The sequence below is a fragment of the Aquarana catesbeiana genome, linkage group LG08 (assembly GCF_042186555.1).
Source record: "Aquarana catesbeiana isolate 2022-GZ linkage group LG08, ASM4218655v1, whole genome shotgun sequence".
NCBI classification, from domain to species: domain Eukaryota; kingdom Metazoa; phylum Chordata; class Amphibia; order Anura; family Ranidae; genus Aquarana; species Aquarana catesbeiana.
This window is the reverse complement of record NC_133331.1, coordinates 76855878-76879313: the sequence shown is the minus strand read 5'-3', so window position 1 is coordinate 76879313 and position 23436 is coordinate 76855878. Positions and strand designations below refer to the sequence as shown.

General features: G+C 42.0%; 1 protein-coding gene across 1 annotated transcript in view; it reads right to left on the bottom strand.

The window, feature by feature from the left end:
• Positions 1-23436, bottom strand: part of LOC141105857 (alpha-2-macroglobulin-like protein 1) — a 295295-nt gene that overhangs the window by 121690 nt on the left and 150169 nt on the right. Inside the window, exons 17-18 of the mRNA XM_073596002.1 lie at positions 20895-21018; positions 8868-8952 (exon numbers count right to left, since the gene is read on the bottom strand). Of these exons, the coding sequence (XP_073452103.1) occupies positions 8868-8952; positions 20895-21018 (209 nt within the window). The remainder of the gene's footprint in view (positions 1-8867; positions 8953-20894; positions 21019-23436) is intronic.

The following is a 23436-nucleotide window of genomic DNA, read 5'->3' as shown; positions in this document are numbered from 1 at the left end:
ATGAGCAGGCTCAGGATGAGTCCTACACACAATTATATAGACTGCAGGCACCTGTGAGCAATTACCCCTCCCCCTAATTAATAGCCTGAAGGAACCAAAGAAGAAAAAAAAAAAAAAAAAAAAAAAGCTATTTAAAAAGTGACAGAAAAAGCTAATTGAAAAGCCCCAAAAATGCTTCCCAGCAAACAAAAAGTAAAACTTGTTCACTCTCCCTCTGGTTTTTAACTCACCACTTAGAAAAGTTCCACTTGGTTTAAGTTCCAGCAATCTCCCAATGAGCAGGCTCAGGATGAGTCCTACACACAGTTATATAGACTGCAGGCACCTGTGAGCAATTACCCATCCCCCTAATTAATAGCCTGAAGGAACCAAAGAAGAAAAAAAAAAGCTATTTAAAAAGTGACAGAAAAAGCTAATTGAAAAGCTAAAAGGAAAAGCCCCAAAAATGCTACCCAGCAAACAAAAAGTAAAACTTGTTCACTCTCCCTCTGGTTTTTAACTCACCACTTAGAAAAGTTCCACTTGGTTTAAGTTCCAGCAATCTCCCAATGAGCAGGCTCAGGATGAGTCCTACACACAGTTATATAGACTGCAGGCACCTGTGAGCAATTACCCCTCCCCCTAATTAATAGCCTGAAGGAACCAAAGAAGAAAAAAAAAAAAAAAAGAAAAAAAAAAAGCTATTTAAAAAGTGACAGAAAAAGCTAATTGAAAAGCTGGTGCGAACCGAACTGGGGAGTGTTTGGCTCATGCCTACTGCAGAGGTTGAAGGGGTGGGGGGTCAGCCTGTCAGGGCTCAGACTATACGCCGCACACTGCATCATATTGGTCTGCATGGCTGTCATCCCAGAAGTAAGCCTCTTCTAAAGATGATGCACAAGAAAGCCCGCAAACAGTTTGCTGAAGACAAGCAGACTAAGAACATGGATTACTGGAACCATGTCCTGTGGTCTGATAAGACCAAGATAAACTTATTTGGTTCAGATGGTGTCAAGCGTGTGTGGTGGCAACCAGGTGAGGAGTACAAAGACAAGTGTGTCTTATCTACAGGCAAGCATGGTGGTGGGAGTGTCATGGTCTGGGGCTGCATGAGTGCTGCCGGTACTGGGGAGCTACAGTTCATTGAGGGAATCATGAATGCCAACATGTACTGTGACATACTGAAGCACAGCATGATCCCTTCCCTTTGGAAACTGGGCCGCAGGGCAGTATTCCAACATGATAACGACCCCAAACACGCCTCCAAGATGACCAGTGTCTTACTAAAGAAGCTGAGGGTAAAGGTGATGAACTGGCCAAGCATGTCTCCAGACCTAAAACCCATTGAGCATCTGTGGAGCATCCTCAAACAGAAGGTGGAGGAGCGCAAGGTCTATAACATCCACCAACTCCATGATGTCTTCATGGAGGAGAGGAAGAGGACTCCAGTGGCAACCTGTGAAGCTCTGGTGAACTCCATGCCCAAGAGGGTTAAGGCAGTGCTGGAAAATAATGGTGGCCACACAAAATATTGACACTTTGGGCCCAATTTGGACATTTTCACTTAGGGGTGTACTCACTTTTGTTGCCAGCAGTTTAGACATTAATGGCTGTGTGTTGAGTTAATTTTAGGGGACAGCAAATTCACACTGTACAAGCTGTACACTCACTACTTTACCTACTTCAGCTCCGGAAGGTTTTAAATCCTTATGACCAGAGAAGTTTTTGCGATTCGGCACTGCGTCGCTTTAACTAACAATTACGTGGTCGTGCGACATTGTACCCAATCAAAATTGTCATTTTTTCCCCGCAAATAGAGCTTTCTTTTGGTGGAATTTGATCACCTCTGCAGTTTTTATTTTTTGCGCTATAAACAGAAAAAGAGCGACAATTTTGAAAAAAGACAATATTTTTTTTTCTATAGTAAATATCCCATATTTATTTTTTTAAAAACAAATTTCTTCATCAGTTTAGGCCAATATACATTCTTCTACATTAATGGCTGTGTGTTAATTTAAACATTATTGGCTGTGTTGAGTTATTTTGAGGGGACAGCAAATTTACACTTTTATACAAGCTGTACATTCACTACTTTACAATGTAGCAAAGTGTCATCTTTTCACGTGACAACACTGAAGAAATAATAAAATATTTACAAAAATGTGAGGGGTGTACTCACTTTTGTGAGATACTATATATATATATATATATATATATATATATACATACACACACACACACACACACACACACACACACACAAGACTGAGTGTATGTATATATATATATAATATATATACACACACACACACACTAGACTGTATATATATATATATATATATTACACCACCTGAAGTGTATTAGAAACTGTACACACTGTATTAGATGTGGTGTACACCGCCTGCACTGTATTGTATACTGTTTACACCACCAGAAGTGTAGTAGAAACGTGGTAGATACTGTGTACACTGCCTGAAGTGTATTAGAAAGTATATACCACCGAATGCACTGTATATATATAGGCTACACTGAATGCAGAGTATATTATATATATATATACACACACATACATGTTGAGGTCATGTGGCCTGGTATGGTTCAGGGGGGGAGCAGGGGTGCTCGTCCCCACCCTTTTCCTGACCTGCCAGACTGCATGCTCGGATAAGGGTCTGGTATGAATTTTGGGTGGGACCCCACGCCAATTTTTTTTCATCTATAGTGCCGGGAGCCGTCAATATATTACAGCCGCGAGCAAGTTTTAATTCCATTTTTTCCTTTAGATTTTGCTGTGGCACATTCTATATTCTATATATATTGTATAGATGCGCCAATTTACAGGCAAACTAAAGGGACCTCCCAGGCAAGATATTTAAAGGAATATTTCATTTTTATTGTTTCACTTAACATACAATGTAATACTGAAAAAAAATCACAAACAGGTTGGACTTGATGGACTTGTGTCTTTTTTCAACCTTGCCTACTATGTAGCTATGCACTGTAACTATGTAGCTTTAAGCATAATTAAAATCACTGCTCCTTTAAAAACAATCATGTTAAAAACTTTTTTTTGCATTGATACATGTCCCCTAGAGCAGTACCTGGGTCCCCATACACTTTTAATGGCAATAAATTGCATATAAGCCTTTAAAATGAGGACTTGATTTTTCATGTTTGTGTGCCATAGACTTTAATTGGGTTTGCATGTTCGCTAGAACTTTTTACCCATTTGAGATGTTATGGTGCCAACAGGAACGTGGGGTGTTCAGCCATCCCTACCGGTCACACTCGCCTGTAATGCGAAATGGATGCAGGGAAACTGCATCCAATTCCCATAAATGTGAACCAGGCCTTAAAACAAGTAAATATGATATACTTTCCTATCTATTTAATATAATTTAATATACAGCTAGCAGCATGAGGATTAAAAATAACTAATGCTGATTGGGAAAGTGAAGTTCAACTTTAATATTCACTTCGAAACCGGTGTCTGGCTTTGCTTGACTTCTTAGCTAAGCCCTGCCGACAGTAATTCTACTGTCCAATGAGACAAAGGCACTCTCACTGGTCAAGTGGATAGTTACTGGTGGAGCCTGGCAGTGACGCTATAAAGTCAGTGTGTAACAAAATTAACTAAATTAGAAGAGGTTTTTTGGATATTAAAGACAATAGGAGGATTCTTGTGGTGCCAACTCTTATGCCGCGTACACACGGTCGGACTTTTCGTCTACAAAAGTCCGACAGCCTGTCCGACAGACTTCCGACGTACCTTCGGCGGACTTGCGGCAGACTTTGTTACGAACGGACTTGCCTACACACGACCACACAAAAGTCCGACGGATTCGTACGTGATGACGTACACCGGACTAAAATAAGGAAGTTCATAGCCAGTAGCCAATAGCTGCCCTAGCATGGGTTTTTGTCCGTCGGACTAGCACACAGACGAGCGGATTTCGGGGTCCGTCGTACTTACGACGTAAAGATTTGAAGCATGTTTCAAATCTAAAGTCCGTCGGATTTGAGGCTAAAAAAGTCCGTTGAAAGTCCGGAGAAGCCCACACACGATCGGATTACCAGCCACCTTTAGTCCGTCAGCGTCCGTTGGACTTTTGTAGACGAAAAGTCCGACCGTGTGTACGCGGCATTAGGCACAACTTTAACCACTTCAGCCCCGGAAGATTTTCCTGCTTAATCGGGCCATTTTTTGCAATACGGCACTGCGTTGCTTTAACCGACAATTGCACTGTCCTGGGACGTTGTACCCAAACAAAATTGACGTCCTTTTTTCCCCACAAATAGAGCGCTTTTTTCTGGTATTTGATCACTTCTGCGTTTTTTTTTTTTTTTTTTTTTTGCGCTTTAAACAAAAAAAGAGCGACAATTTAAAAAAAAAAAAAAAACAATATTTAACTTGCTATAATAAATATCCCCAAAAATGTTTTTAAAACACAAATTTCCCTCATCAGTTTAGGCCAATATGTATTCTTCTACATATTTCTGGTAAAGAAAAAAATCACAATATGCGTATATTAATTGCTTTGCGCAAAATTTATAGCGTCTACAAAACAGGGGATAGTTTTATGGCATTTTTATTTTTTTTTACTAGTAATGGCGGTGATCTGCGATTTTTAGCAGTACTGCGACATTGCGGCAGATAGGACACTTTTTACACCTTTTTGGGACCACTGACATTCATACAGCGATCAGTGCTATAAAAAAGCACCGATTACTGTGTAAATGTCACTGGCAGGGAAGGAGTTAACACTAGGGGGCGATCAAGGGGTTAAATATGTTCCCTCGTAAGTGTTTCTTACTGTGGGGGGATGGGACTGACTGGGGGAGGAGACATATCGCTGTTTGTAATTACTACAAACAGCAGATCTGTCTCTTCTCTCCTGTCAGAACTGTCTGGCTCTCGTGCCCACGATCGCTGCAATCACGCCGGTGGCCAAAACGCATCGGGTGCCCCACTGTGCAGCCAGTGTGCACGCGCCTGCCATGGTTTTTAAAAGAGCCTACGTACTCATATGGCAATTCACGGGAACGTGCCACTTTGCCGACATATATCGGCGTGAGCTGGTCGGCAATTGGTTAAAGGCTAAGTTCATCTTTTTCAGAAAATAGCCTATGCAGGTAAGGTGCCCCAATACATTTTAAAAAACTGCAATTTTGTAAAATGTTCATTAGAATTACTGTCATACCTATAGGTCATTTGCACTCCCCACTCCTCATCACAATGTCCTGCCTTGTTGCTAGGATTTGAAAACCATTGGATGTTCACTCACCAGCATTCCAGGAATAAAAACCACTGGTTTATGCATTCTAGCAACAAGGCAGAATGGAGTTTTTCAGCCAGACATTCAGGGAGGGCCAAATGACTTACAGATATGACAAATAATTCTAATGAACATTTTACAAAACTGCAATGTTTTTTTAAATACCTAATGGCAGTGGCTAAGCTAGACATTCTTTCACCCGCGGCAATGACTTAGTCACAGGCCAATGCCCCCCCCCCATTCCCAAACAAAATGGTGTCAGTAGAGCAGAGGTTCGAGATAGTAGGGCGATGTCAGTGGTTCTTAAATTTTGTATTTTTTTTACAATATTTTTATCATTTCTAATGAGCCTTGTTGGGGGGCTTGGTGCAATATCAGGGGTTGAAAAGGACCTTTTATTCCTCACTTTTGAGACAGATAAAAGGATTGAGGACAGATTCCCCCTTTCTTTTCTCTGCAGCTTCAGGGGCATCAGTCAGCTATGATATATACATACTGTAGTTACAGTGGTCCAGGCTGGAACAATGTACTGTAACTATGTATAATACTGTATAGTCTATGCCTGAAATTGTTCTTTAACCCCTTCCCGACTGCCTCACGCAGATATACTGCGGCAGAAGGGCATGTACAGGCAGATTAACGTACCTGTATGTTGCCCTTTAAGAGGTGGCTCACAGGCGTGCACGCGCCCGCCGGGAGCTCCGTGACCGCGGGTCCCGCGGACCTGATGTCCGCGAGGATACCCGTGATCATCTCATGGTGAGGATGAACGGGGAGATGCTAATGTAAACAAGCATATCCCCGTTCAGCCTAGTGACACTGTCACTGATCTCTGCTCCCTGTGATCGGGAGCGGCGATCAGTGTAGCGTCACATACAGCCCCTCCCCCCCACAGTTAGAAACATTCCCTAGGACACACTTAACCCCTACAGCGCCATCTAGTGGTTAACCCCTTAACTGCCAGTGACATTTTTACAGTAATCAATGCAATTTTTTAGCATTTATCACTGTATTAATGCCAATGGTCCCAAAAATATGTCAAAATTGTCCGATGTGTCCGCCATAATGTCGCAGTCATGATAAAAATCACTGATCGCCGCCATTACTAGTAAAAAAAAAAAATATCAATAAAAATGCCATAAAACTATCCCTATTTTGTAGATGCTATAACTTTTGCGCAACCCAATCAATAAACGCTTATTGTGATTTTTTTTACCAAAAATATGTGGAAGAATACATATTGGCCTAAACTAAGGTAAACTAAAGTAAAAAATAATGCGTTTTTTTCAAAATTGTCGCAAATTTTTTGTTTATAGCACAAAAAATAAAAACCGCAGAGGTGATCAAGTACCACCAAAAGAAAGCTCTATTTGTGGGAAAAAATGGACGTAAAATTTTGTTTGGGAGCAACGTCGCACGACCGGGCAATTGTCAGTTAAAGCGACGGTTGTGGGGGTCTGCGGGCAGGGGGCTTTTCGGAATCTGGAAGCCCCCTTAAATAAGGGGGCCCTCAGATCCCGGCCTCCCCCCATATGAATAAGCATCGGGTATATAGTACCCCACCCATTCACCAAAAAAGTGTCAAAAAGTAACACAAGTGTGGGGCCCCCCCCCAAAATCCATACTAGACCCTTAGCCGAGCATGCTGAGATCAGGAAAGGAAGGGGGGGGCAAACTGCCCATTTGCTGATAATGTGAACATGGATATTTGGATTAATTATTATAGCTACAGTGCATACGGAAAGTATTCACAGCACTTCATTTTTTCCACATTTTGTTATGTTACAGCCTTAGTCCAAAATGGATTAAATTCATTATTTTCCCCACAATTCCACAAACAATACCCCATAATGACAATGTGAAAGAAGTTTGTGTGAAATCTTTGCAAATTTATTAAAAATAAATGAAAAAAATCACATGTACATATAGTGCCTTGAAAAAGTATTCATACCCCTTGACATTTTCCACATTTTGTCATGTTACAACCAAAAACGCAAATGTATTTTATTGGGATTTTATGTGATGGACCAGCACAAAGTGGCACATAATTGTGAAGTGGAAGGAAAATGATAAATGGTTTTCCAAATTTTTTACAAATAAATCTTTGAAAAGTGTGGTGTGCATTTGTATTCAGCCCCCCTGAGTCAATACTTGTAGAACCACCTTTCGCTGCAAGTCTTTTTGGGTATGTCTCTACCAGCTTTGCACATCTAGAGAGTGAAACTTTTGTCCATTCATCTTTGCAAAATAGCTCAAGCTCTGTCAGATTGGATGGAAAGCATCTGAGCAGCAATTTTCATATCTTGCCACAGATTCTCAATTGGATTTAGGTCTGAACTTTGACTGGGCCATTCTAAGACATGAATATGCTTTGATATGAACCATTCCATTGTAGCTCTGGCTGTATGTTTAAGGTTGTTGTCCTGCTGGATGGTGACCCTTCGCCCCAGTCTCAAGTCTTTTGCAGACTCTAACAGGTTTTCTTCTAAGATTGCCCTGTATTTTGCTCTATCCATCTTCCCATCAACTCTGACCAGCTTCCCCATCCCTGCTGAAGAAAAGCATCCCCACAACTTAATGCTGCCACCACCATGTTTCACGGTGGGGATGATATGTTCAGGGTGATGAGTAGTATCAGTTTTCCACCACACATAGCATTTTGCTTTTAGGCCAAAAAGTTCAATTTTGGTCTCATCTGACCAGAGCAACTTCTTCCACATGTTTGCTGTGTCCTCCACATGGCTTTTTGCAAACTGTAAACGGGACTTCCTTTGGCTTTCTTTCAACAATGGCTTTCTTCTTACCACTCTTCCATAAAGGCCAGATTTGTGGAGTGCACAACTAATAGTTGTCCTTTGGACAGATTCTCCCACCTGAGCTGTGGATCTCTGCAGCTTCTCCAGAGTTACCACGGCCCTCTTGGCTTCTTCTCTGATTAATGCTCATCTTGCCTGGCCTGTCAGTTTTAGTGGACAGCCACTTGGTGAGGTCTTGGTAGGTTTGCAGTTGTGCCATACTCTTTCCATTTTCAGATGATGGATTGAACAGTGCTCCGTGAGATTTTCAAAGCTTGGGATTTTTTTTAGAACCTAACCCTGCTTTAAACTTCTCCACAACTTTATCCTTGACCTGTCTGGTGTGTTTCTTGGCCTGTCTGGTGTGTTTCTCTAACAAACCTCCAAGGGCTTCACAGAACATCTGTATTTATACTGAGATTAAATTAGACACAGGTGGACTCTATTTACTAATTAGATGATTTCTGAAGGCAATTGGTTCCACTAGATTTTAGATAGGGGTATCAGAATAAAGGGGGCTGAATACAAATGCACACCACACTTTTCAGATATTTGTAAAAAAAATTTGAAAAACATTTATCATTTTCCTTCCACTTCACAATTATGTGTCACTTTGTGCCGGTCTATCACATAAAATCCCAATAAAATACATTTATGTTTTTGGCTGTAACATTACAAAATGTGAAAAATTTCAAGTGGTATGAATACTTTTTCAAGGCACTGTAACTGGAGGCAATGAGTACCATAGTAAACTGTTCTTTCTCAGACATGTTAATTAGAGGCTTAGTATATCGCATCAGTTTTCTTTGGCCATCCTTACCCCACAGAAACCAAGTCAAACAACCAAGTTTCTGAAAAAGATCTCCTTACTGCAGACTTCTTTAGTTCATTCTTCTTTTCTGATTCTTTAGGGAGAAAAACAGAACTAAGATATATATGTATGAGTACCGAAAGAGAGGCTAAAGGAGGATGAAGAAAAAACTAGTGGAAAGAAAGAAAACGCAGATTGGTATTGAGAAGGTAGAAGGAGAACCATAAAATGGAAAGATCAACACGTAAAATTTAGCACACAGATGAAACATGGAATAGAGATATAGTAAAAAAAAAAAACACTAGTTAGCAACATGAAAATAAAATAGCTTTTAGAAATAATTGTAATATGAAAAGGATCACACATTATAAAATATTCGGATACAAATGTTAAAGAATGATTCCTACACTCGCTTATTTAAAGTGGTTCTTAACCACTTAAGCACTGGACCATTTGGCTGCCTAAAGACCAGAGGACTTTTTACAATTTGCAACTGCGCTGCTTTAACTGGTCCTTTTGTTCACACAAAAAAAAAGATATTTTCTACTTTTTGTTATAAGAAAAATCCAATAAACTCAATTTTAGTAATACACTTAGGCCAAAATTTATTCAGCCACATGTCTTTGGTAAAATAAAAGCGTATATTTATTGGTTTGCGCAAAAGTTATAGCGTCTACAAACTAGGGTACATTTTCTGGAATTTACATAGCTTTTAGTTTATGACTGCCTATCTCATTTCTTGAGGTGCTAAAATGGCAGGGCAGTACAAATGACCCCATTTTGGAAATTTCTGAGAGGCATGTTGAGTCCACTGAATATTTAATTTTTTTTGTCCCAAGTGATTGAATAATGACAAAAACAAAAAGATGTCACTAAATGATATATTGCTCACACATGGCATGGTTATATGTGGAATTGCACCCCAAAATACATTTTGCTGCTTCTCCTGAGTACGGGGATACGACATGTGTGGGACTTTTTGGGAGCCTAGCCACGTACAGTACGGGGCCCGAAAACCTAGCACCGCCTTCAGGATTTCTAAGGGCGTACATTTTTGATTTCACTCCTCACTACCTATGACAGCTTTGAAGGCCATAAAATGCCAAGATGACACAAACCCCCCCCAAAATGAACCCATTTTTGAAAGTAGACACCCAAGCTATTTGCTGAGAGGCATGTTGAGTCCATGAAATATTTTATATTTTGCCACAAGTTGCGGGAAAATGACAAACTTTTTTTTTTTTTTGCACAAAGTTGTAACTAAATTATATATTGCTCACATATGCCATGGGCATATATGGAATTACACCCCAAAATACATTCTGCTGCTTCTAAATATGGGGATACCACATGTGGGACTTTTTTGGGAGCCTCGCCGCGTAAAACCAAGCACCGCCTTCAGGATTTCTAAAGGCGTACATTTTTTATTTCACGCCTCACTACCTATCACAGTTTTGAAGGCCATAAAATGCCAAGATGGCACAAAACCCCTCCCAAATTACCCCATTTTGGAAACTAGATGCCCCAAGCTATTTGCTGAGAGGCATGGTGAGTATTTTGCAGCTCTCATTTGTTTTTGAAAATGAAGAAAGTAAAGAAAAATTTTTTTTCTTTTTTCAATTTTCAAAACTTTGTGACAAAAAGCGAGGTCTGCAAAATACTCACCATACCTCTCAGCAAATAGCTTGTGTCTACTTTCCAAAATGGGGTAATTGGGGGGGGGGGGGGGGGGGGTTGTGCCATCTGGGCATTCCATAGCCTCCGAAACTGTGATAAGCAGTGAGGAGTGAAATCAAAAATTTACACCCTTAGAAAGCCTGAAGGCGGTGCTTGGTTTTCGGGGTCCCGTACGCGGCTAGGCTCCCTAAAAGTTTCACACATGTGGTATCCCCGCAACTTGTGTCACAATATAAAATATTCCATGGACTTGCCATGCCTCTCAGCAAATAGCTTGGGGTGTCTACTTTCCAAAATGGGGTCATTTGGGGGGGGGGGGGTTTGAACTGTCCTGGCATTTTATGCAGCAACATTTAGAAGCTTATGTCACACATCACCCACTCTTCTAACCACTTGAAAACAAAGCCCTTTCTGACACTTTTTGTTTACATGAAATTTTTTTTTTTTTTTTTGCAAGAAAATTACTTTGAATCCCTAAACATTATATATTTTTTTTAAAGCAAATGCCCTACAGATTAAAATGGTGGGGGGTTCTTTTTTTTCACACAGTATTTTTCAAACGCATTTATTTTTGAAAAAACACACTTTTTTAATTTTAATGCAATAAAACACACTATATTGCCCAAATGTTTGATGTAATAAAAAAGATGATCTTAGGCCGAGTACATGGATACCAAACACGTTTTAAAATTGCGCACAAACTACATACATTTTTAAATGCCTTTAAAATCCTTTACAGGTTACCACTTTTGATTTACAGAGAAAGTCTACTGCTAAAATTACTGCCCTCGATCTGACCTTTGCAGTGATACCTCACATGCATGGTGCAATTACTGTGTACATATGACGCCAGACCGACGCTTGCGTTCGCCTTTGCGCGAGAGCAGGGGGGGACAGGGGTGCTTTTTTTTTTAATTATTTCTTTTGCCTTTTTATTTTTAAACTGTTCCTTTCATTTTTTTTTTATCATTTTTATTATCTCAGGGAATGTAAATATCCCTTATGATAGCAATAGGTAGTGACAGGTACTCTTTTTTGAAAAAAATGGGGTCTATTAGACCCTAGATCTCTCCTCTGCCCTCAAAGCATCTGACCACACCAAGATCGGTGTGATAAAATGCTTTCTCAATTTTCCAATGGTGCTGTTTACATCCGGCAAAATCTAAGTTATGAAATGCTCGTAGCTTCCGGTTTCTTAGGCCATAGAGATGATTGGAGCTGTTCTGGTCTCTGATCAGCTCTATGGTCAGCTGGCAGAACCACCGGCTGCATTCTCAGGTTCCCTGTTGGGACAGGAGAGCCAGAGAAAACCATGGAAGACGGTGGGGGGGGGACATTCCCTCCCACTGCTTGTAAAAGCAGTCTAGAGGCTAATTAGCCACTAGGATTGCTTTTACATGCAAGCCGACCGCTGGCTGAAAAGAATGATACCAAGATGATACCTAAACCCACAGGCATCATTCTGGTATAACCACTCAAAGTCCATCAACATACCAGTACATTGCTGATCCTTGTTGGGCATATGTTGTAATCTTTTTTTTTCATGCAGCCTGTGGGCGGAACGAAAAAAAGAGATTGATCGGTGGGTATGCCCACCATTAGAATACCTCTCTTCATTCACCCACTTCTAATGATGGGCATACATGCACCATTTTGTTTTTAACTGTAGTGGTGAAATCACCTCCTACAGCGCTGGAGTCACGGCTGTATGTATCGTAGGAGCAAACGCTGTTGCTGTCAAGATAAATAAATCCGCACTGCAGCTGAATGGCATACCTGAAAACAAAAAAATGGTTAACAATAAAACACAGTAAACAGTAAAGTATAAAAAAATTACATACCTGAAAAGCAAACATGATAAAACATAATAACAATAAAACATTGCAGAATAGAATACAGTAAAAAAAAGCAGAACAATAGAGAGAATAGAGAGACAGAGAACAATAAAACGACAACTATTTTTGTTTTTTTATTTTGTTTTTTACTTTTTTTTTTTTACACTCTTTTTTGTAACTGTAACGGTTGTAACTGTAACGGTTCCAGGTTTGGGCCTCTCAAAATGCGATGGCTTCTTGGGAGACCCTGTGAAAGTGTGTCCTTGTCTGTGCAGTGCTGTACCCTACACTAATACTCAACTAGTGTATGGTAGCGTTTAAAACATTTACCAATGCAAAGACCAGGATTGTCAGGACAGGAGGGACAATAATAGCAGGTGTCACGCCTATATCCGCGCTTGCTGCAGACACGACATCTTCTTTGGGGGGGCTCGTTGGGTAGGGGTACTCAGAGGATATAAGGAAAATGCCTCTCATGCAGCCGGCTTACAGCATTTGGATTGGAAAGCTGAGGTGGAGCACTGTCTGGAAAGAGAAGGGCTCTGACGATCTCTTCCTGGAATTTAAGGAAGGATCCAGTCTGTCCTGAAGCTCTGTATAGCACATGAGCGTTCAGCAAAGCCAATTGAAATAAATAGACACTTTTTTGTACCAGCGTCTGGCCTTATGGGTAACTAGGTACATCGCCAACAACTGGTCGTTGAGCTCCATCCCTCCCATATTTTCGTTATATTCGTGGACACAGAGGGGTTTCTGCACAACACCAGTCGCCGTAGAAATTTGGACCGTCGTGTCTGCATGAAGGGAGGAAAGAACAAAAACATTCTTATTATCCCTCCACTTCACAGTGAGCAAATTATTACACTTGAAGCAGGCTCTCTCCCCCAGCCTAAGACGGGAGTCTACAAGCCGCTGGGGAAAGCCACAGTGATTAGGTCGCATGGTGTCACACGCTGCAATCTGATGATCAAACAAGTGACTAAAAAGTGGCACGCTCATGTAATAATTGTCCAGATACAAATGGTACCCCTTTCTGAATAAGGGAGACACCAAGTCCCACACAATCTTGCTAGCGTTCCCTATGTAATCTGGGTAGTTCTCCAGCTCTACGTTGCTATCTTTTCCTTCGTAAACCATAAAACTACATGTATAGCCTGTGGCCCAATCACAGAGCTTATACATCTTGACCCCGTATCTGGCACGCTTGCTGGGAAGATACAGTTTGAAAGACAAGTGGCCAGAAAATTTAATCAGGGACTCATCAATGCAGACAACTTACTGAAAACTGATACACAAGTTCCCCGCTCCTGAACTTAAAGTGCCACCACTGCGCTCATGCATTAAATGTTGATATCCCCTAAAAGCTGCCAACTTAAATAAAAATAAATCGATAGTGTTTTACAGAAAAAACAGTGGCGCTGCAAACAAAAATCCGTGATGTAAATTCAGAAGTGTTAATAACAGCAATAAATAAACAATATCTAATAGTGAATAGTCAACAGGAAGCCTGGAGCAGACCAAAAATGAAGAAGCTCCAGGCTACCTGTTGATTGCAGTTGGTAAGCCATTTGTTTGCTGCATCCCCCGTACCGAACCTACCCCTCCATGTTCAGCCTCTCATGGAGTTGGAAGACCCTGAATCCTGAAGCTTGTTTGCCGAGCATGAAAATGCAAGGCATATCTTTCTGGTGAGTGCGATTTCAACAGGGAGTGGAACACAAATCACATTTGGTGTGGTGGAAGATATACACAGTTTTTATTGCTTTGATTTAAGAAGATTTTTTTACTTTCCATATGGACCTCATTATTATGCATGGGCTTTGTGTTTAATACATGGACACTTTTACACGTGGAGATTTTATACATAATTTCTTCTGCTAATCACTATTAGATATTGTTTATTTATTGCTGTATTTAACACTTCTGAATTTACATCACGGATTTTTGTTTGCAGCACCACTGTTTTTTCTGTAAAACACTTTATCAATGCAGACAACTTAATGGGGAGTAAACAAGTCTGCAAAACGTTGGTTGAAGTGGTTTATGAGGGGCTGAATTTTGTAGAGCCGATCGTATCCAGGGTCTCCACGAGGACAACAGAGTTCATTGTTGTTGCATGAACCGCAAGATCTGCTCGTATCGTGCCCTGGTCATGGTGGCAGAGAACACAGGCATATGGTAAATTGGGTCAGTGGACCAATATGACCGCAATATACTCATTTTAACTATGCCCATGTCGAGGGATAGGCCCAGAAAGATCTTAAATTCGCAAACCGTAATTGGTTTCCAATCTCTGGCAAGGGAGGACTGGGGATTAGCGGCGATGTATTGACCAGCATACAAATTACTTTGGTCCACAATAGATCTATAGAGATCTTCGGTGAAAAACAGCGAATAAAAATCAAGTGACGTAAAATCAACTGTTTCCACCTGAATGCCAGGTTGGCCAGTGAATGGGGGACGTACGGGTGCTGCAGAAGTGGTAGGTTCCCAATTAGGATTGGCAAATACAGCAGGAAGGACACCATGGGGTCGACTGGCCTGTCTTTGTCTTCTTGGTGGCAGCGGGACACTACTTGTGCTTGCCACCTCGCCAGCTTGAACTGCACTTATGGGACTCGCCACGTCACCACGTGTTACTGCAGTGCTGGTTTGACTACGACCAGGGTGTACTAGGGTGCTGGTGATTGCCAGTTCACCACTAGTACTGCGAGAGCCCTGCAGTTCTTGCACCTGAACAGCAGAAGATCGGGGTCTGGTACGCCTGACCTTGGCAGGGACCACAACTCCGTCGTCAGAGCTGTCTGTCATGGAGCCGCTGTTGTTTACAGGATCGTATTCTGAGCCTGTATCTGACAGATAAGTGACTGAGTGACTTCCTCTTCACTATCTGTCATGCTCAGAAACGTGTAGGCCTCTTCACTAGTGTACCTTTGAGTTGCCATTTTGGGTTCTAAATTTACTGGTACACTAGTGAGACTCACAGGTAGAAAAGCTCTTGACTGTTAGCGACTGATTCAAATGCTACCAAAAAAACTATTAGCGATCGCAGGGTTTAGGCCTGACTCTGCGAACACTGCAGTTATGTGTGTTGTGTTTTGTAAGTGACAGTGATCGATACTGCACTTGGGTGGGCTGGGCTGGGCGGAGGGGCAAAACGCAGGTGCTAGCAGGTATCTGGGCTGATCCTGCTAACAGTGCGTTTTTGGGAACCCTAAACTGCTTGGGACGCTAGTATAGATCTGATCAGATCAGCGGTAATGGCACTAATCTGATGCTGCCTGGGGCGACGCAGACCCTAACTGACCCTAAAGCTGATATCACCTGCCGGGCGATCAGGGGGTTAAACCTTTGTTGGGTAATAAACGGCGGGTATAAAAAACAAACTAACCAGCGTCACCCGTAACACCTTTACGGTGATCACTGGTGAAAGGGTTAACTAGGGGGCAATCAGGGGGGTAAAACCTTTATTAGGTAGTATATGGGGTTACCTGACACTATAAAAAGCTGAGGATGAACCTAAATACCTACCTGGCTAACTAGCGTCACCTGTGACACTAATACGGCGATCAGAAAAAATATTGCTTAGTGACACTGGCGACAGGGGATGAAAGGGTTAACGGGGGGTGATCAAGGGGTTAAACCTTTATTAGGGGGGGTTAGGGGGTACCCTAGACCTAAAGGGGCCTACCACTAACTGCCCTAACACTTATAACAGTCACAAATGACACCAATACAGTAATCAGTAAAAAAATAAAAACTGCTATTGGTGTCACTGTGAGAGGGGGTGAAGGGGGGGGGTGATCGGGGGGGTTTTATGTGCCTATGTGTGCTAGTGTCAGTGTAGTGTTGGTGCAGACTCACAGTAGAGGTCTTCTCTCCTCGGAAGCTGGAACGAAAAGGCTCCATTTGCCAGGAGCAATCGTGAGGCAGAGGCCATGAATCAGTGGCCTCCCCCCCTCAGGACGGATCGCTCCTGGAATGACCCATACGTTACTCTGCCTGCCCGTGCCATTCTGCCGCAGTATATCTGCGTGAGGTGGTTGGCAAGTGGTTAATCTAAACCTTTTTTTTACCTTAATGCATTCCCTGAAGTGAAAAAAAAATGTCCCCAACCTTCCTCTCCTAGTTACCCCCCCCCCCCCCCCCCCCCCGTCTGTCTTCTTCCCAGAGACTAAAGCACTATACAGTGACTCTTGATGTTTTTAAAGGAGTTGTAAAGGCAGAAGGTTTGTTATCTTAATGCATTCTATGCATTAAGATAACAAACCTGTGTGTAGCAGCATACCCAGCACCCTCCAATTACTTACCTGAGCCCTATCCCTCTCCAGCTATGTCCACGAGTGTCTTAGGCATCCGGGACTCTCCTCCTGATTGGCTGAGACACAGCAGCAGCGCCATTGGCTCCCACCCCTGTCAAAGTCAGTTAGTCAATCAGAAAAGAGAGGGCGGGGCCGAGTCGGGGCTCCGTGTCTGCATGGACACAGGAAGCTGGGACTCAACTCAGGTGCCCCCATAGCAAGCTGCTTGCAGTGAGGGCACTCGTCAGGAGGGAGGGACCAGGAGCAGCGAAGAGGGACCCAAGAAGAGGAGGTCCAAGCTGCTCTATGCAAAACCAACTGCACAGAGGAGGTAAGTATAACAAGTTTGTTGTTTCTTTTGTTTTTTTTAAACAAGACTTTACAATCGCTTTAAAGGTTTCAATCATGTCTCTTTTCCTTCTTTCCTCCAGACTGTACATATTAAAGTGTTTGTTAACCCAAAAACAAAATCCAGATCCTGTTCCCTTAAAAAAGTGCTTGTGCTGTGTAATCTGCCCCCTCTAAACTGTAAGAAAAACTCCCTGAACCTGCCACTTCCTGTATCCCCTCTCTGTACTGACCACAAAAATCAGGGCTGCTGAGCCCTGACCACCATGGTTAGAGTGCGTCCATCTGTCATGCACAGCTGTCCTCTCTGCTCTCCTCTCCCCCCCTCCCCCCTTCCTCCTTGCCTGTCAGCTCCCTCTCTGTGTCTCTGTCTACACCCCTGCCATTCTTAAAAATAAAAACCTACAATGGTCACTCCCAGACCCTCTATTAGAGCCTGGCATACCTCACTATGCAAGTCATTTCTAAAAACGAGCATTGTAAATACCCATTTTGAGCTATCTTCAGGCCGGTCATGTGACTCGCGTCTGCTTTACAGCTCCGAGACAGGGCTTCCAGCAATGCCAAATCATGTTCCATGTTACAGACACCTCCAAGGATAATCAACCCTATTACACAGCTATGAGCTATGAGTAAGCACTTGGCATAGTGCGAAACGCGTAAGCTGACTGCTTGTACACTCTGTCTATGATGTACTGTATGACATGTTCCTGATTTTAAAATAAAGAAGTTTGGATTATAATCTCCTGGAGTGCGGCTGTCCGGATTTTCCCAATTGCACACAGCTTCTGTTATCATTAGCCAGCACCTGGGGCTCTTTGTTTCTAGAGAGCAACTTTCAGTTCATACCTGGACACATTCACCCTATTACACACCTTTGTGTCATCAGCAAAAAGACATACCTTACTCATCAACCCTTTAGTTATATCACTTACTTATGCAACTGTCAGGAAAAGCCCTCTTGCAAATATCCCAGCAAACTAAAGTTTAAAGAAATGCCTGTGCACAGAAGCGCCATCCGGCGCGCGCGCAATAGCGCCAATAGCGCCAATTGCGCTAACGTGCGTACGCGCATGCGCAATAGTGCCACTAGCGCGAACATGCGTACGCGCATGCGCAATAGCGCCAATAGCGGCGCCCTGTGACAGCACTTGGCGCCAAAGGGGCTATTTAAAGAGGACTGTTCCACTGCTGCCTTGCTGTCTGGTCTACAGCGTTCCTGAAGACCCCTTGTGCCCTGTTACTTGCATTTGCTACCTGATACCTGTTGGACTGTTCCTGACTACTCTGTTTGCTGCCTGCCCTGATCCCGGCTTTTGGACTTTGACTATTCTCCCGGATTTACCTTCTGTACCTGATCTGCCCGTCTGTGTTTGACCCGGCTTGCCTGCACCCTGCTGTCTACATCCTGCTGCTGGACTACAAGACACCTCCCTGCTGTCTGCATCCTGCTGCTGGACTACAAGACACCTCCCTGCTGTCTGCATCCTGCTGCTGGACTACAAGACACCTCCCAGCTGTCTACATCCTGCTGCTGGACTACAAGACACCTCCCTGCTGTCCACATCCTGCTGCCGGACTACAGGACACCTCCCAGCTGACTACCTGATTCAGCTCTCTGCTCCAGCCTTCCAGTCAGGCACTTGTGCCCCTTCGCACTCCCGAGCCCCTGTCATCACTACCAGGGGTTCCCGAGTCGGAGGTATACGAGAGGCCGTTCCCTGCATTCCGGGCTCTACCTACCAGGTACGTGACAGCAACCTAGATTAAATAGAACAGGACCTAGAACAGATCCTTGTGGTATACCACTATTGACTGGTGTCTGTTCCGATGGAATGAACCCCATTTACAACCATATTCTGGTATCTATCCTTTAGCCGACTGCATATCTACTGAACCACCCATGGGTTAACCGCTTGCGCACGCCAATTTACGTGGGCAGAATGGCACTGGTGGGCAAAAGGGTGTATATGTACATCCCCTTTAAGAAGCAGCACTGCGGACATGCGCCGCGGACTCGATGTCCACCAGGTGCCTGCGATCATGTCACAGAGAGGTAGAATGGAGAGATGCTTTTGTAAACAAAGCACTTCCCCATTCTGCCTTGTGTCATGACAGAGATCACGGCTCTCTGTCATGGAGGGCAGTGATCACTGTCATGCGTGTTGAAGCCCCTCCCCCCACAGTTAGAATCACTCCCTAGGACACACTTAACCCCTTCATCGCCCCCTAGCGGTTAACCACTTCACTGCCAGCGTCATTTACACAGTAATCAATGCATTTTTATAGCACCGATCGCTGTATAGATGACAATGGTCCCAAAATAGTGTCAAAAGTGTCTGATCTGTCCGCTATGTCACAGTCCCGATAAAAATTGCAGATCGCCCCATTACTAATGAAAAAATAAAAAAAATAAAAATGCCATAAAACTATCCCCTATTTTGTAGACGCTATTAATTTTGAGCAAACCAATCAATATACGCAATAAGCGTATATCAATATACGCTCATTGCGATTTTTTTAACCAAAAATATGTAGAAGAATACATATCGGCCTGAACTGAGGAAAAAAATAGTTTTTTTATATATATTTTTGGGGGATATTTATTATAGCAAAAAGTTAAAAATATTGCTTTTTTTTTCAAAATTGTCGCTCTTTTTTGTGTATAGCGCAAAAAATATAAACCACAGAGGCGATTAAATACCACCAAAAGAAAGCTCTATTTGTGGAAAAAAAAAGGACGTCAATTTTGTTTGGGTACAATGTCACATGAACGCGCAATTTAAAGTGATGCAGTGCTGAATCGCAAAAAGTGCTCTGGTCAGGAAGGGGGCAAATCCTTCCGGGGCTGAAGTGGTTAAAGTAAGTCCTAGTTTGTACAACTTTTTTATTAGATCATCATGTGGAAATGTATCTGTGTTTGAGTTCTCAGGTCTGCACACCTGTTGTGTGAATGAGTAGTTTTGTCTCTCCCCTTTTTTTAATTTCATATCATGGAGAATGCAACAAAAAGAGAAAGAACATGAAAAGGTTAGTGAGAACACCCCAAAACTTCAAAGTAGGTCAGTCCACTCAAAACTGTTATTTTATTTTTTGGTAGGCGATAGAGTATAATCATCTAACCTTTTACTAGATCTCTCAGGAACGCTGTTGGTCAGATATCTGTGTTGAATTGCCCTGTTTGCACACTTGCTTTAAAACAGTTTAATTTCTCCCTGTTTTTCCCTGTTTATATTTTTTATCATGTCGAATGTAACATGAAAGGATAGACCATGAAGAGGTGGGTAAGAACAACCCAAACTCCAAAGTGGACAGGAATAAAGTAATTAATTTAGACAGGGGTTTATACAGTTTATGTATCCAACATATTTAGGGCCAGAGGAAGCCTACCAAGCTACACCTATATCAAAAATATCACTATGGATTGACCTGAGACTTTAAAAATAAGAAATATTGCAGATGTCTGTTTAGGGGAATTGTAGTACACTATCCCAGTGACCATAAAGGCAAATTGGTCCAAAAGGGTTGACATTAGAGAAGCAAAATTTTACTGCAGCTAGGAGTGATGTTGCCAATACTAAAGATTTTATTTAGGTAATGTTTTCACATGTGTGACTCTGGATAGTAGGAGATGTTGGTTGGTATTTAATAACTGTAGCAATTATGGACAGCATGGCTAGATTATGGATAGCAAACGGACCAAAACGCTTTTGTACATAGCGGCCGGTTGCAGTCTATATTTTGCATTGGGCAGAATAGTTTTCCTTATATTTCAATATTCAACTGTATCAGGTGGCCCCACTGGTGCCCACTTACGGGCTACTTCATGCAAAATTTATAACTAGAAATATAAGAATTTGTTAAATGGCACATACGAACAGCCGCCTCCTTCTCCAGGTTCTTGTTCCTTTTAGGAGAAATGCGTTTTGTATGGTTGGTAAGGGAGCACACCACAGGCTTCCGGATCTTCAGGTTTGTAAAAGTCTTTAGATTACTCTCCTATAATAATAGTAATAGTGCAAGTGTAAGCAAAAACATAATTTTACACTTCTATTCTGATATTTACAAAAAAAAAAAACAATATTTTGTTGTAAAATATCAGTTAGGTTAATTTATACATTCCCCCCCCCCCTGTTTTAAATGTTTTTGTTTGCACAAAACTAAAACCTAAAAGAAAGGTTGAGGTTGGGACCAACCTCTGAATGCATGGTATTGATGAAGTGTGGCTTGGACTTTGTAAGCATCAGTGCATTGGAGTATTTTGTTCACCCTCCCCCACTTATCCCCATTGTTTTGAATGGATTGATGGTTATTTATTTGGTGACCTAGAAAAAACAGTGCATACATATATACCCATATCAAATAACACTAGAGTGTGAACAGAGGATGACTCCTTTCTGCATATATGCAGTATTTGCCCCCTGGGCAGTGTTGAATAGACCCAAACCATGGATAAGCAATGCCCCCTCATCTTGGTACATCACTGCCCTGACAACAATGGAAATGTTAGATTATGGAGGAAGCCAGCTCCTATATTTACGTATGTACCCTTTTTTCTGGATGGAGTGCAGAAGTTTTTCGCCAACATGTGAACTGTGGAGAGTAGAATGGCACTGTACCCTCCACAGAAATGTTTACCTGCATATGTGTCAACGTGCATTTCCTGTTTCCATTGTCCAATAAGGATCACAGTGAATTGCTATGGCAATGGGATACACTGGCTATAGCTTAGGTAAGAGCAAACCGTGGCTGAAAAATATTACATCTTATGATGAAAAAAACATGTAAAAAAAAAAAAGAATAAAGACATAAATAAGAGAGCTGCTGACTGTGTGATAAAAAATTAGAAAGCTCCCAGCTGGTAAAGTTAAATGTAATAACATAAAGAAGTACAAACAGTCTGCCAAGACTATAGGGAAGGCCCCAACTACCCCTATTTGACTGAACTGGGTTTACAGCAGAGACGTTTTAAACGTACACACACAGCAACAGTTGTTCCAAATAAGCCCCTTTCCCATTAAAGTGACCTGCTTGCTTAAAACAATTCTTCTGACAGTGACACAATACAAGAAGGCACATCACAAGGTTTGCGACTGGCACCCCATGTTCAAGAGGCTGGATTGGAGAAAGCACAGATCCCGCAGGAAGCACAAAAAGTGAGACTCTGAGATCTACGAAAATAATACCAAAGGACAGATAAAAACAAACACAATAATCAATATTTCCAGCCAGCAGCTGAAAATTGGAGAGTTAAAAGTCCTCAGTACTGGACTTACTTTCTGTCCCGCTAACTATTTAAATAAGTTTCAGCAAGAGGGACAATTTTAAAAGTTCATGAGAAAACCTAAACTGAATCAACATTTTCTGCTTCCTCTGGCGCTAAACAAACAGGTGATACTTAATTTAAATGAAAAATAACTGACTCCACATGGTCACTTCTCATATACAGAAAACTTTATTAAAACTGTCTGCAAGGACAGCTTGATGACCATAGGAAACCATATTCCAACTTGGATGCTGGCTCTTATCAGAGCTTCGAGGAAGCGGACAAGTGTGTATGAGTGGATCACCCACTGTTTCCAGTTATATATATGTAGCACTGACCCCCTAAGGAGCTGCTGATAATTGATTGGGCCTGCACTCTGCCTATCAACCCCAGAAAATGGCTCGACCCCCTTGGCACAACTGTATAGCAATGTCAGTGTAAGACCCAATGGTAAAAAGAAACACAGTAATAACACACTGTACTGTTTATTTACCATCACCTTGGTCTTCCTCACTCCACCAGATGATTGTAATAGATAGAGTCTCACACAAGTTGTAAATTAACCAAATAAACAATTTACTAAAAGAAATTTGCGTAACACATTAGACACAGTGGTCATTCCAATATAAAGAATTAAAGTAATAACAATTAAGGTGTATGTGAAAACCAAAACTCAATGGTTACTTGAGGAGCATATGCAGACAGGCAAAAAGTAATGTCAATATGATAAAGCCCAGATATTGAGCACCTTCCCACTCCCACTTCCCACTCCAACCTCAGTGCAAACACCAAACCTGCAGAAAATTATTAAGCACCATGCAGCACTGAAATACAATACATTTGTCCATATAATTTACTCAAGGCCCCCCCCCCCCCGGTTTGCAGTTAGGGATGAGCCGAACACCCCCCGGTTCGGTTCGCACCAGAACCTGCGAACAGACCGAAAGTTTGCGCAAACTTTAGAACCCCATTAAAGTCTGTGGGACTCGAACGTTCAAAATCAAAAGTGCTAATTTTAAAGGCTAATATGCAAGTTATTGTCCTAAAAAGGGTTTGGGGACCCGGTTCCTGCCCCAGGGGACATGTATCAATGCAAAAAAAAGTTTTAAAAACGGACGTTTTTTCGGGAGCAGTGATTTTAATGATGCTTA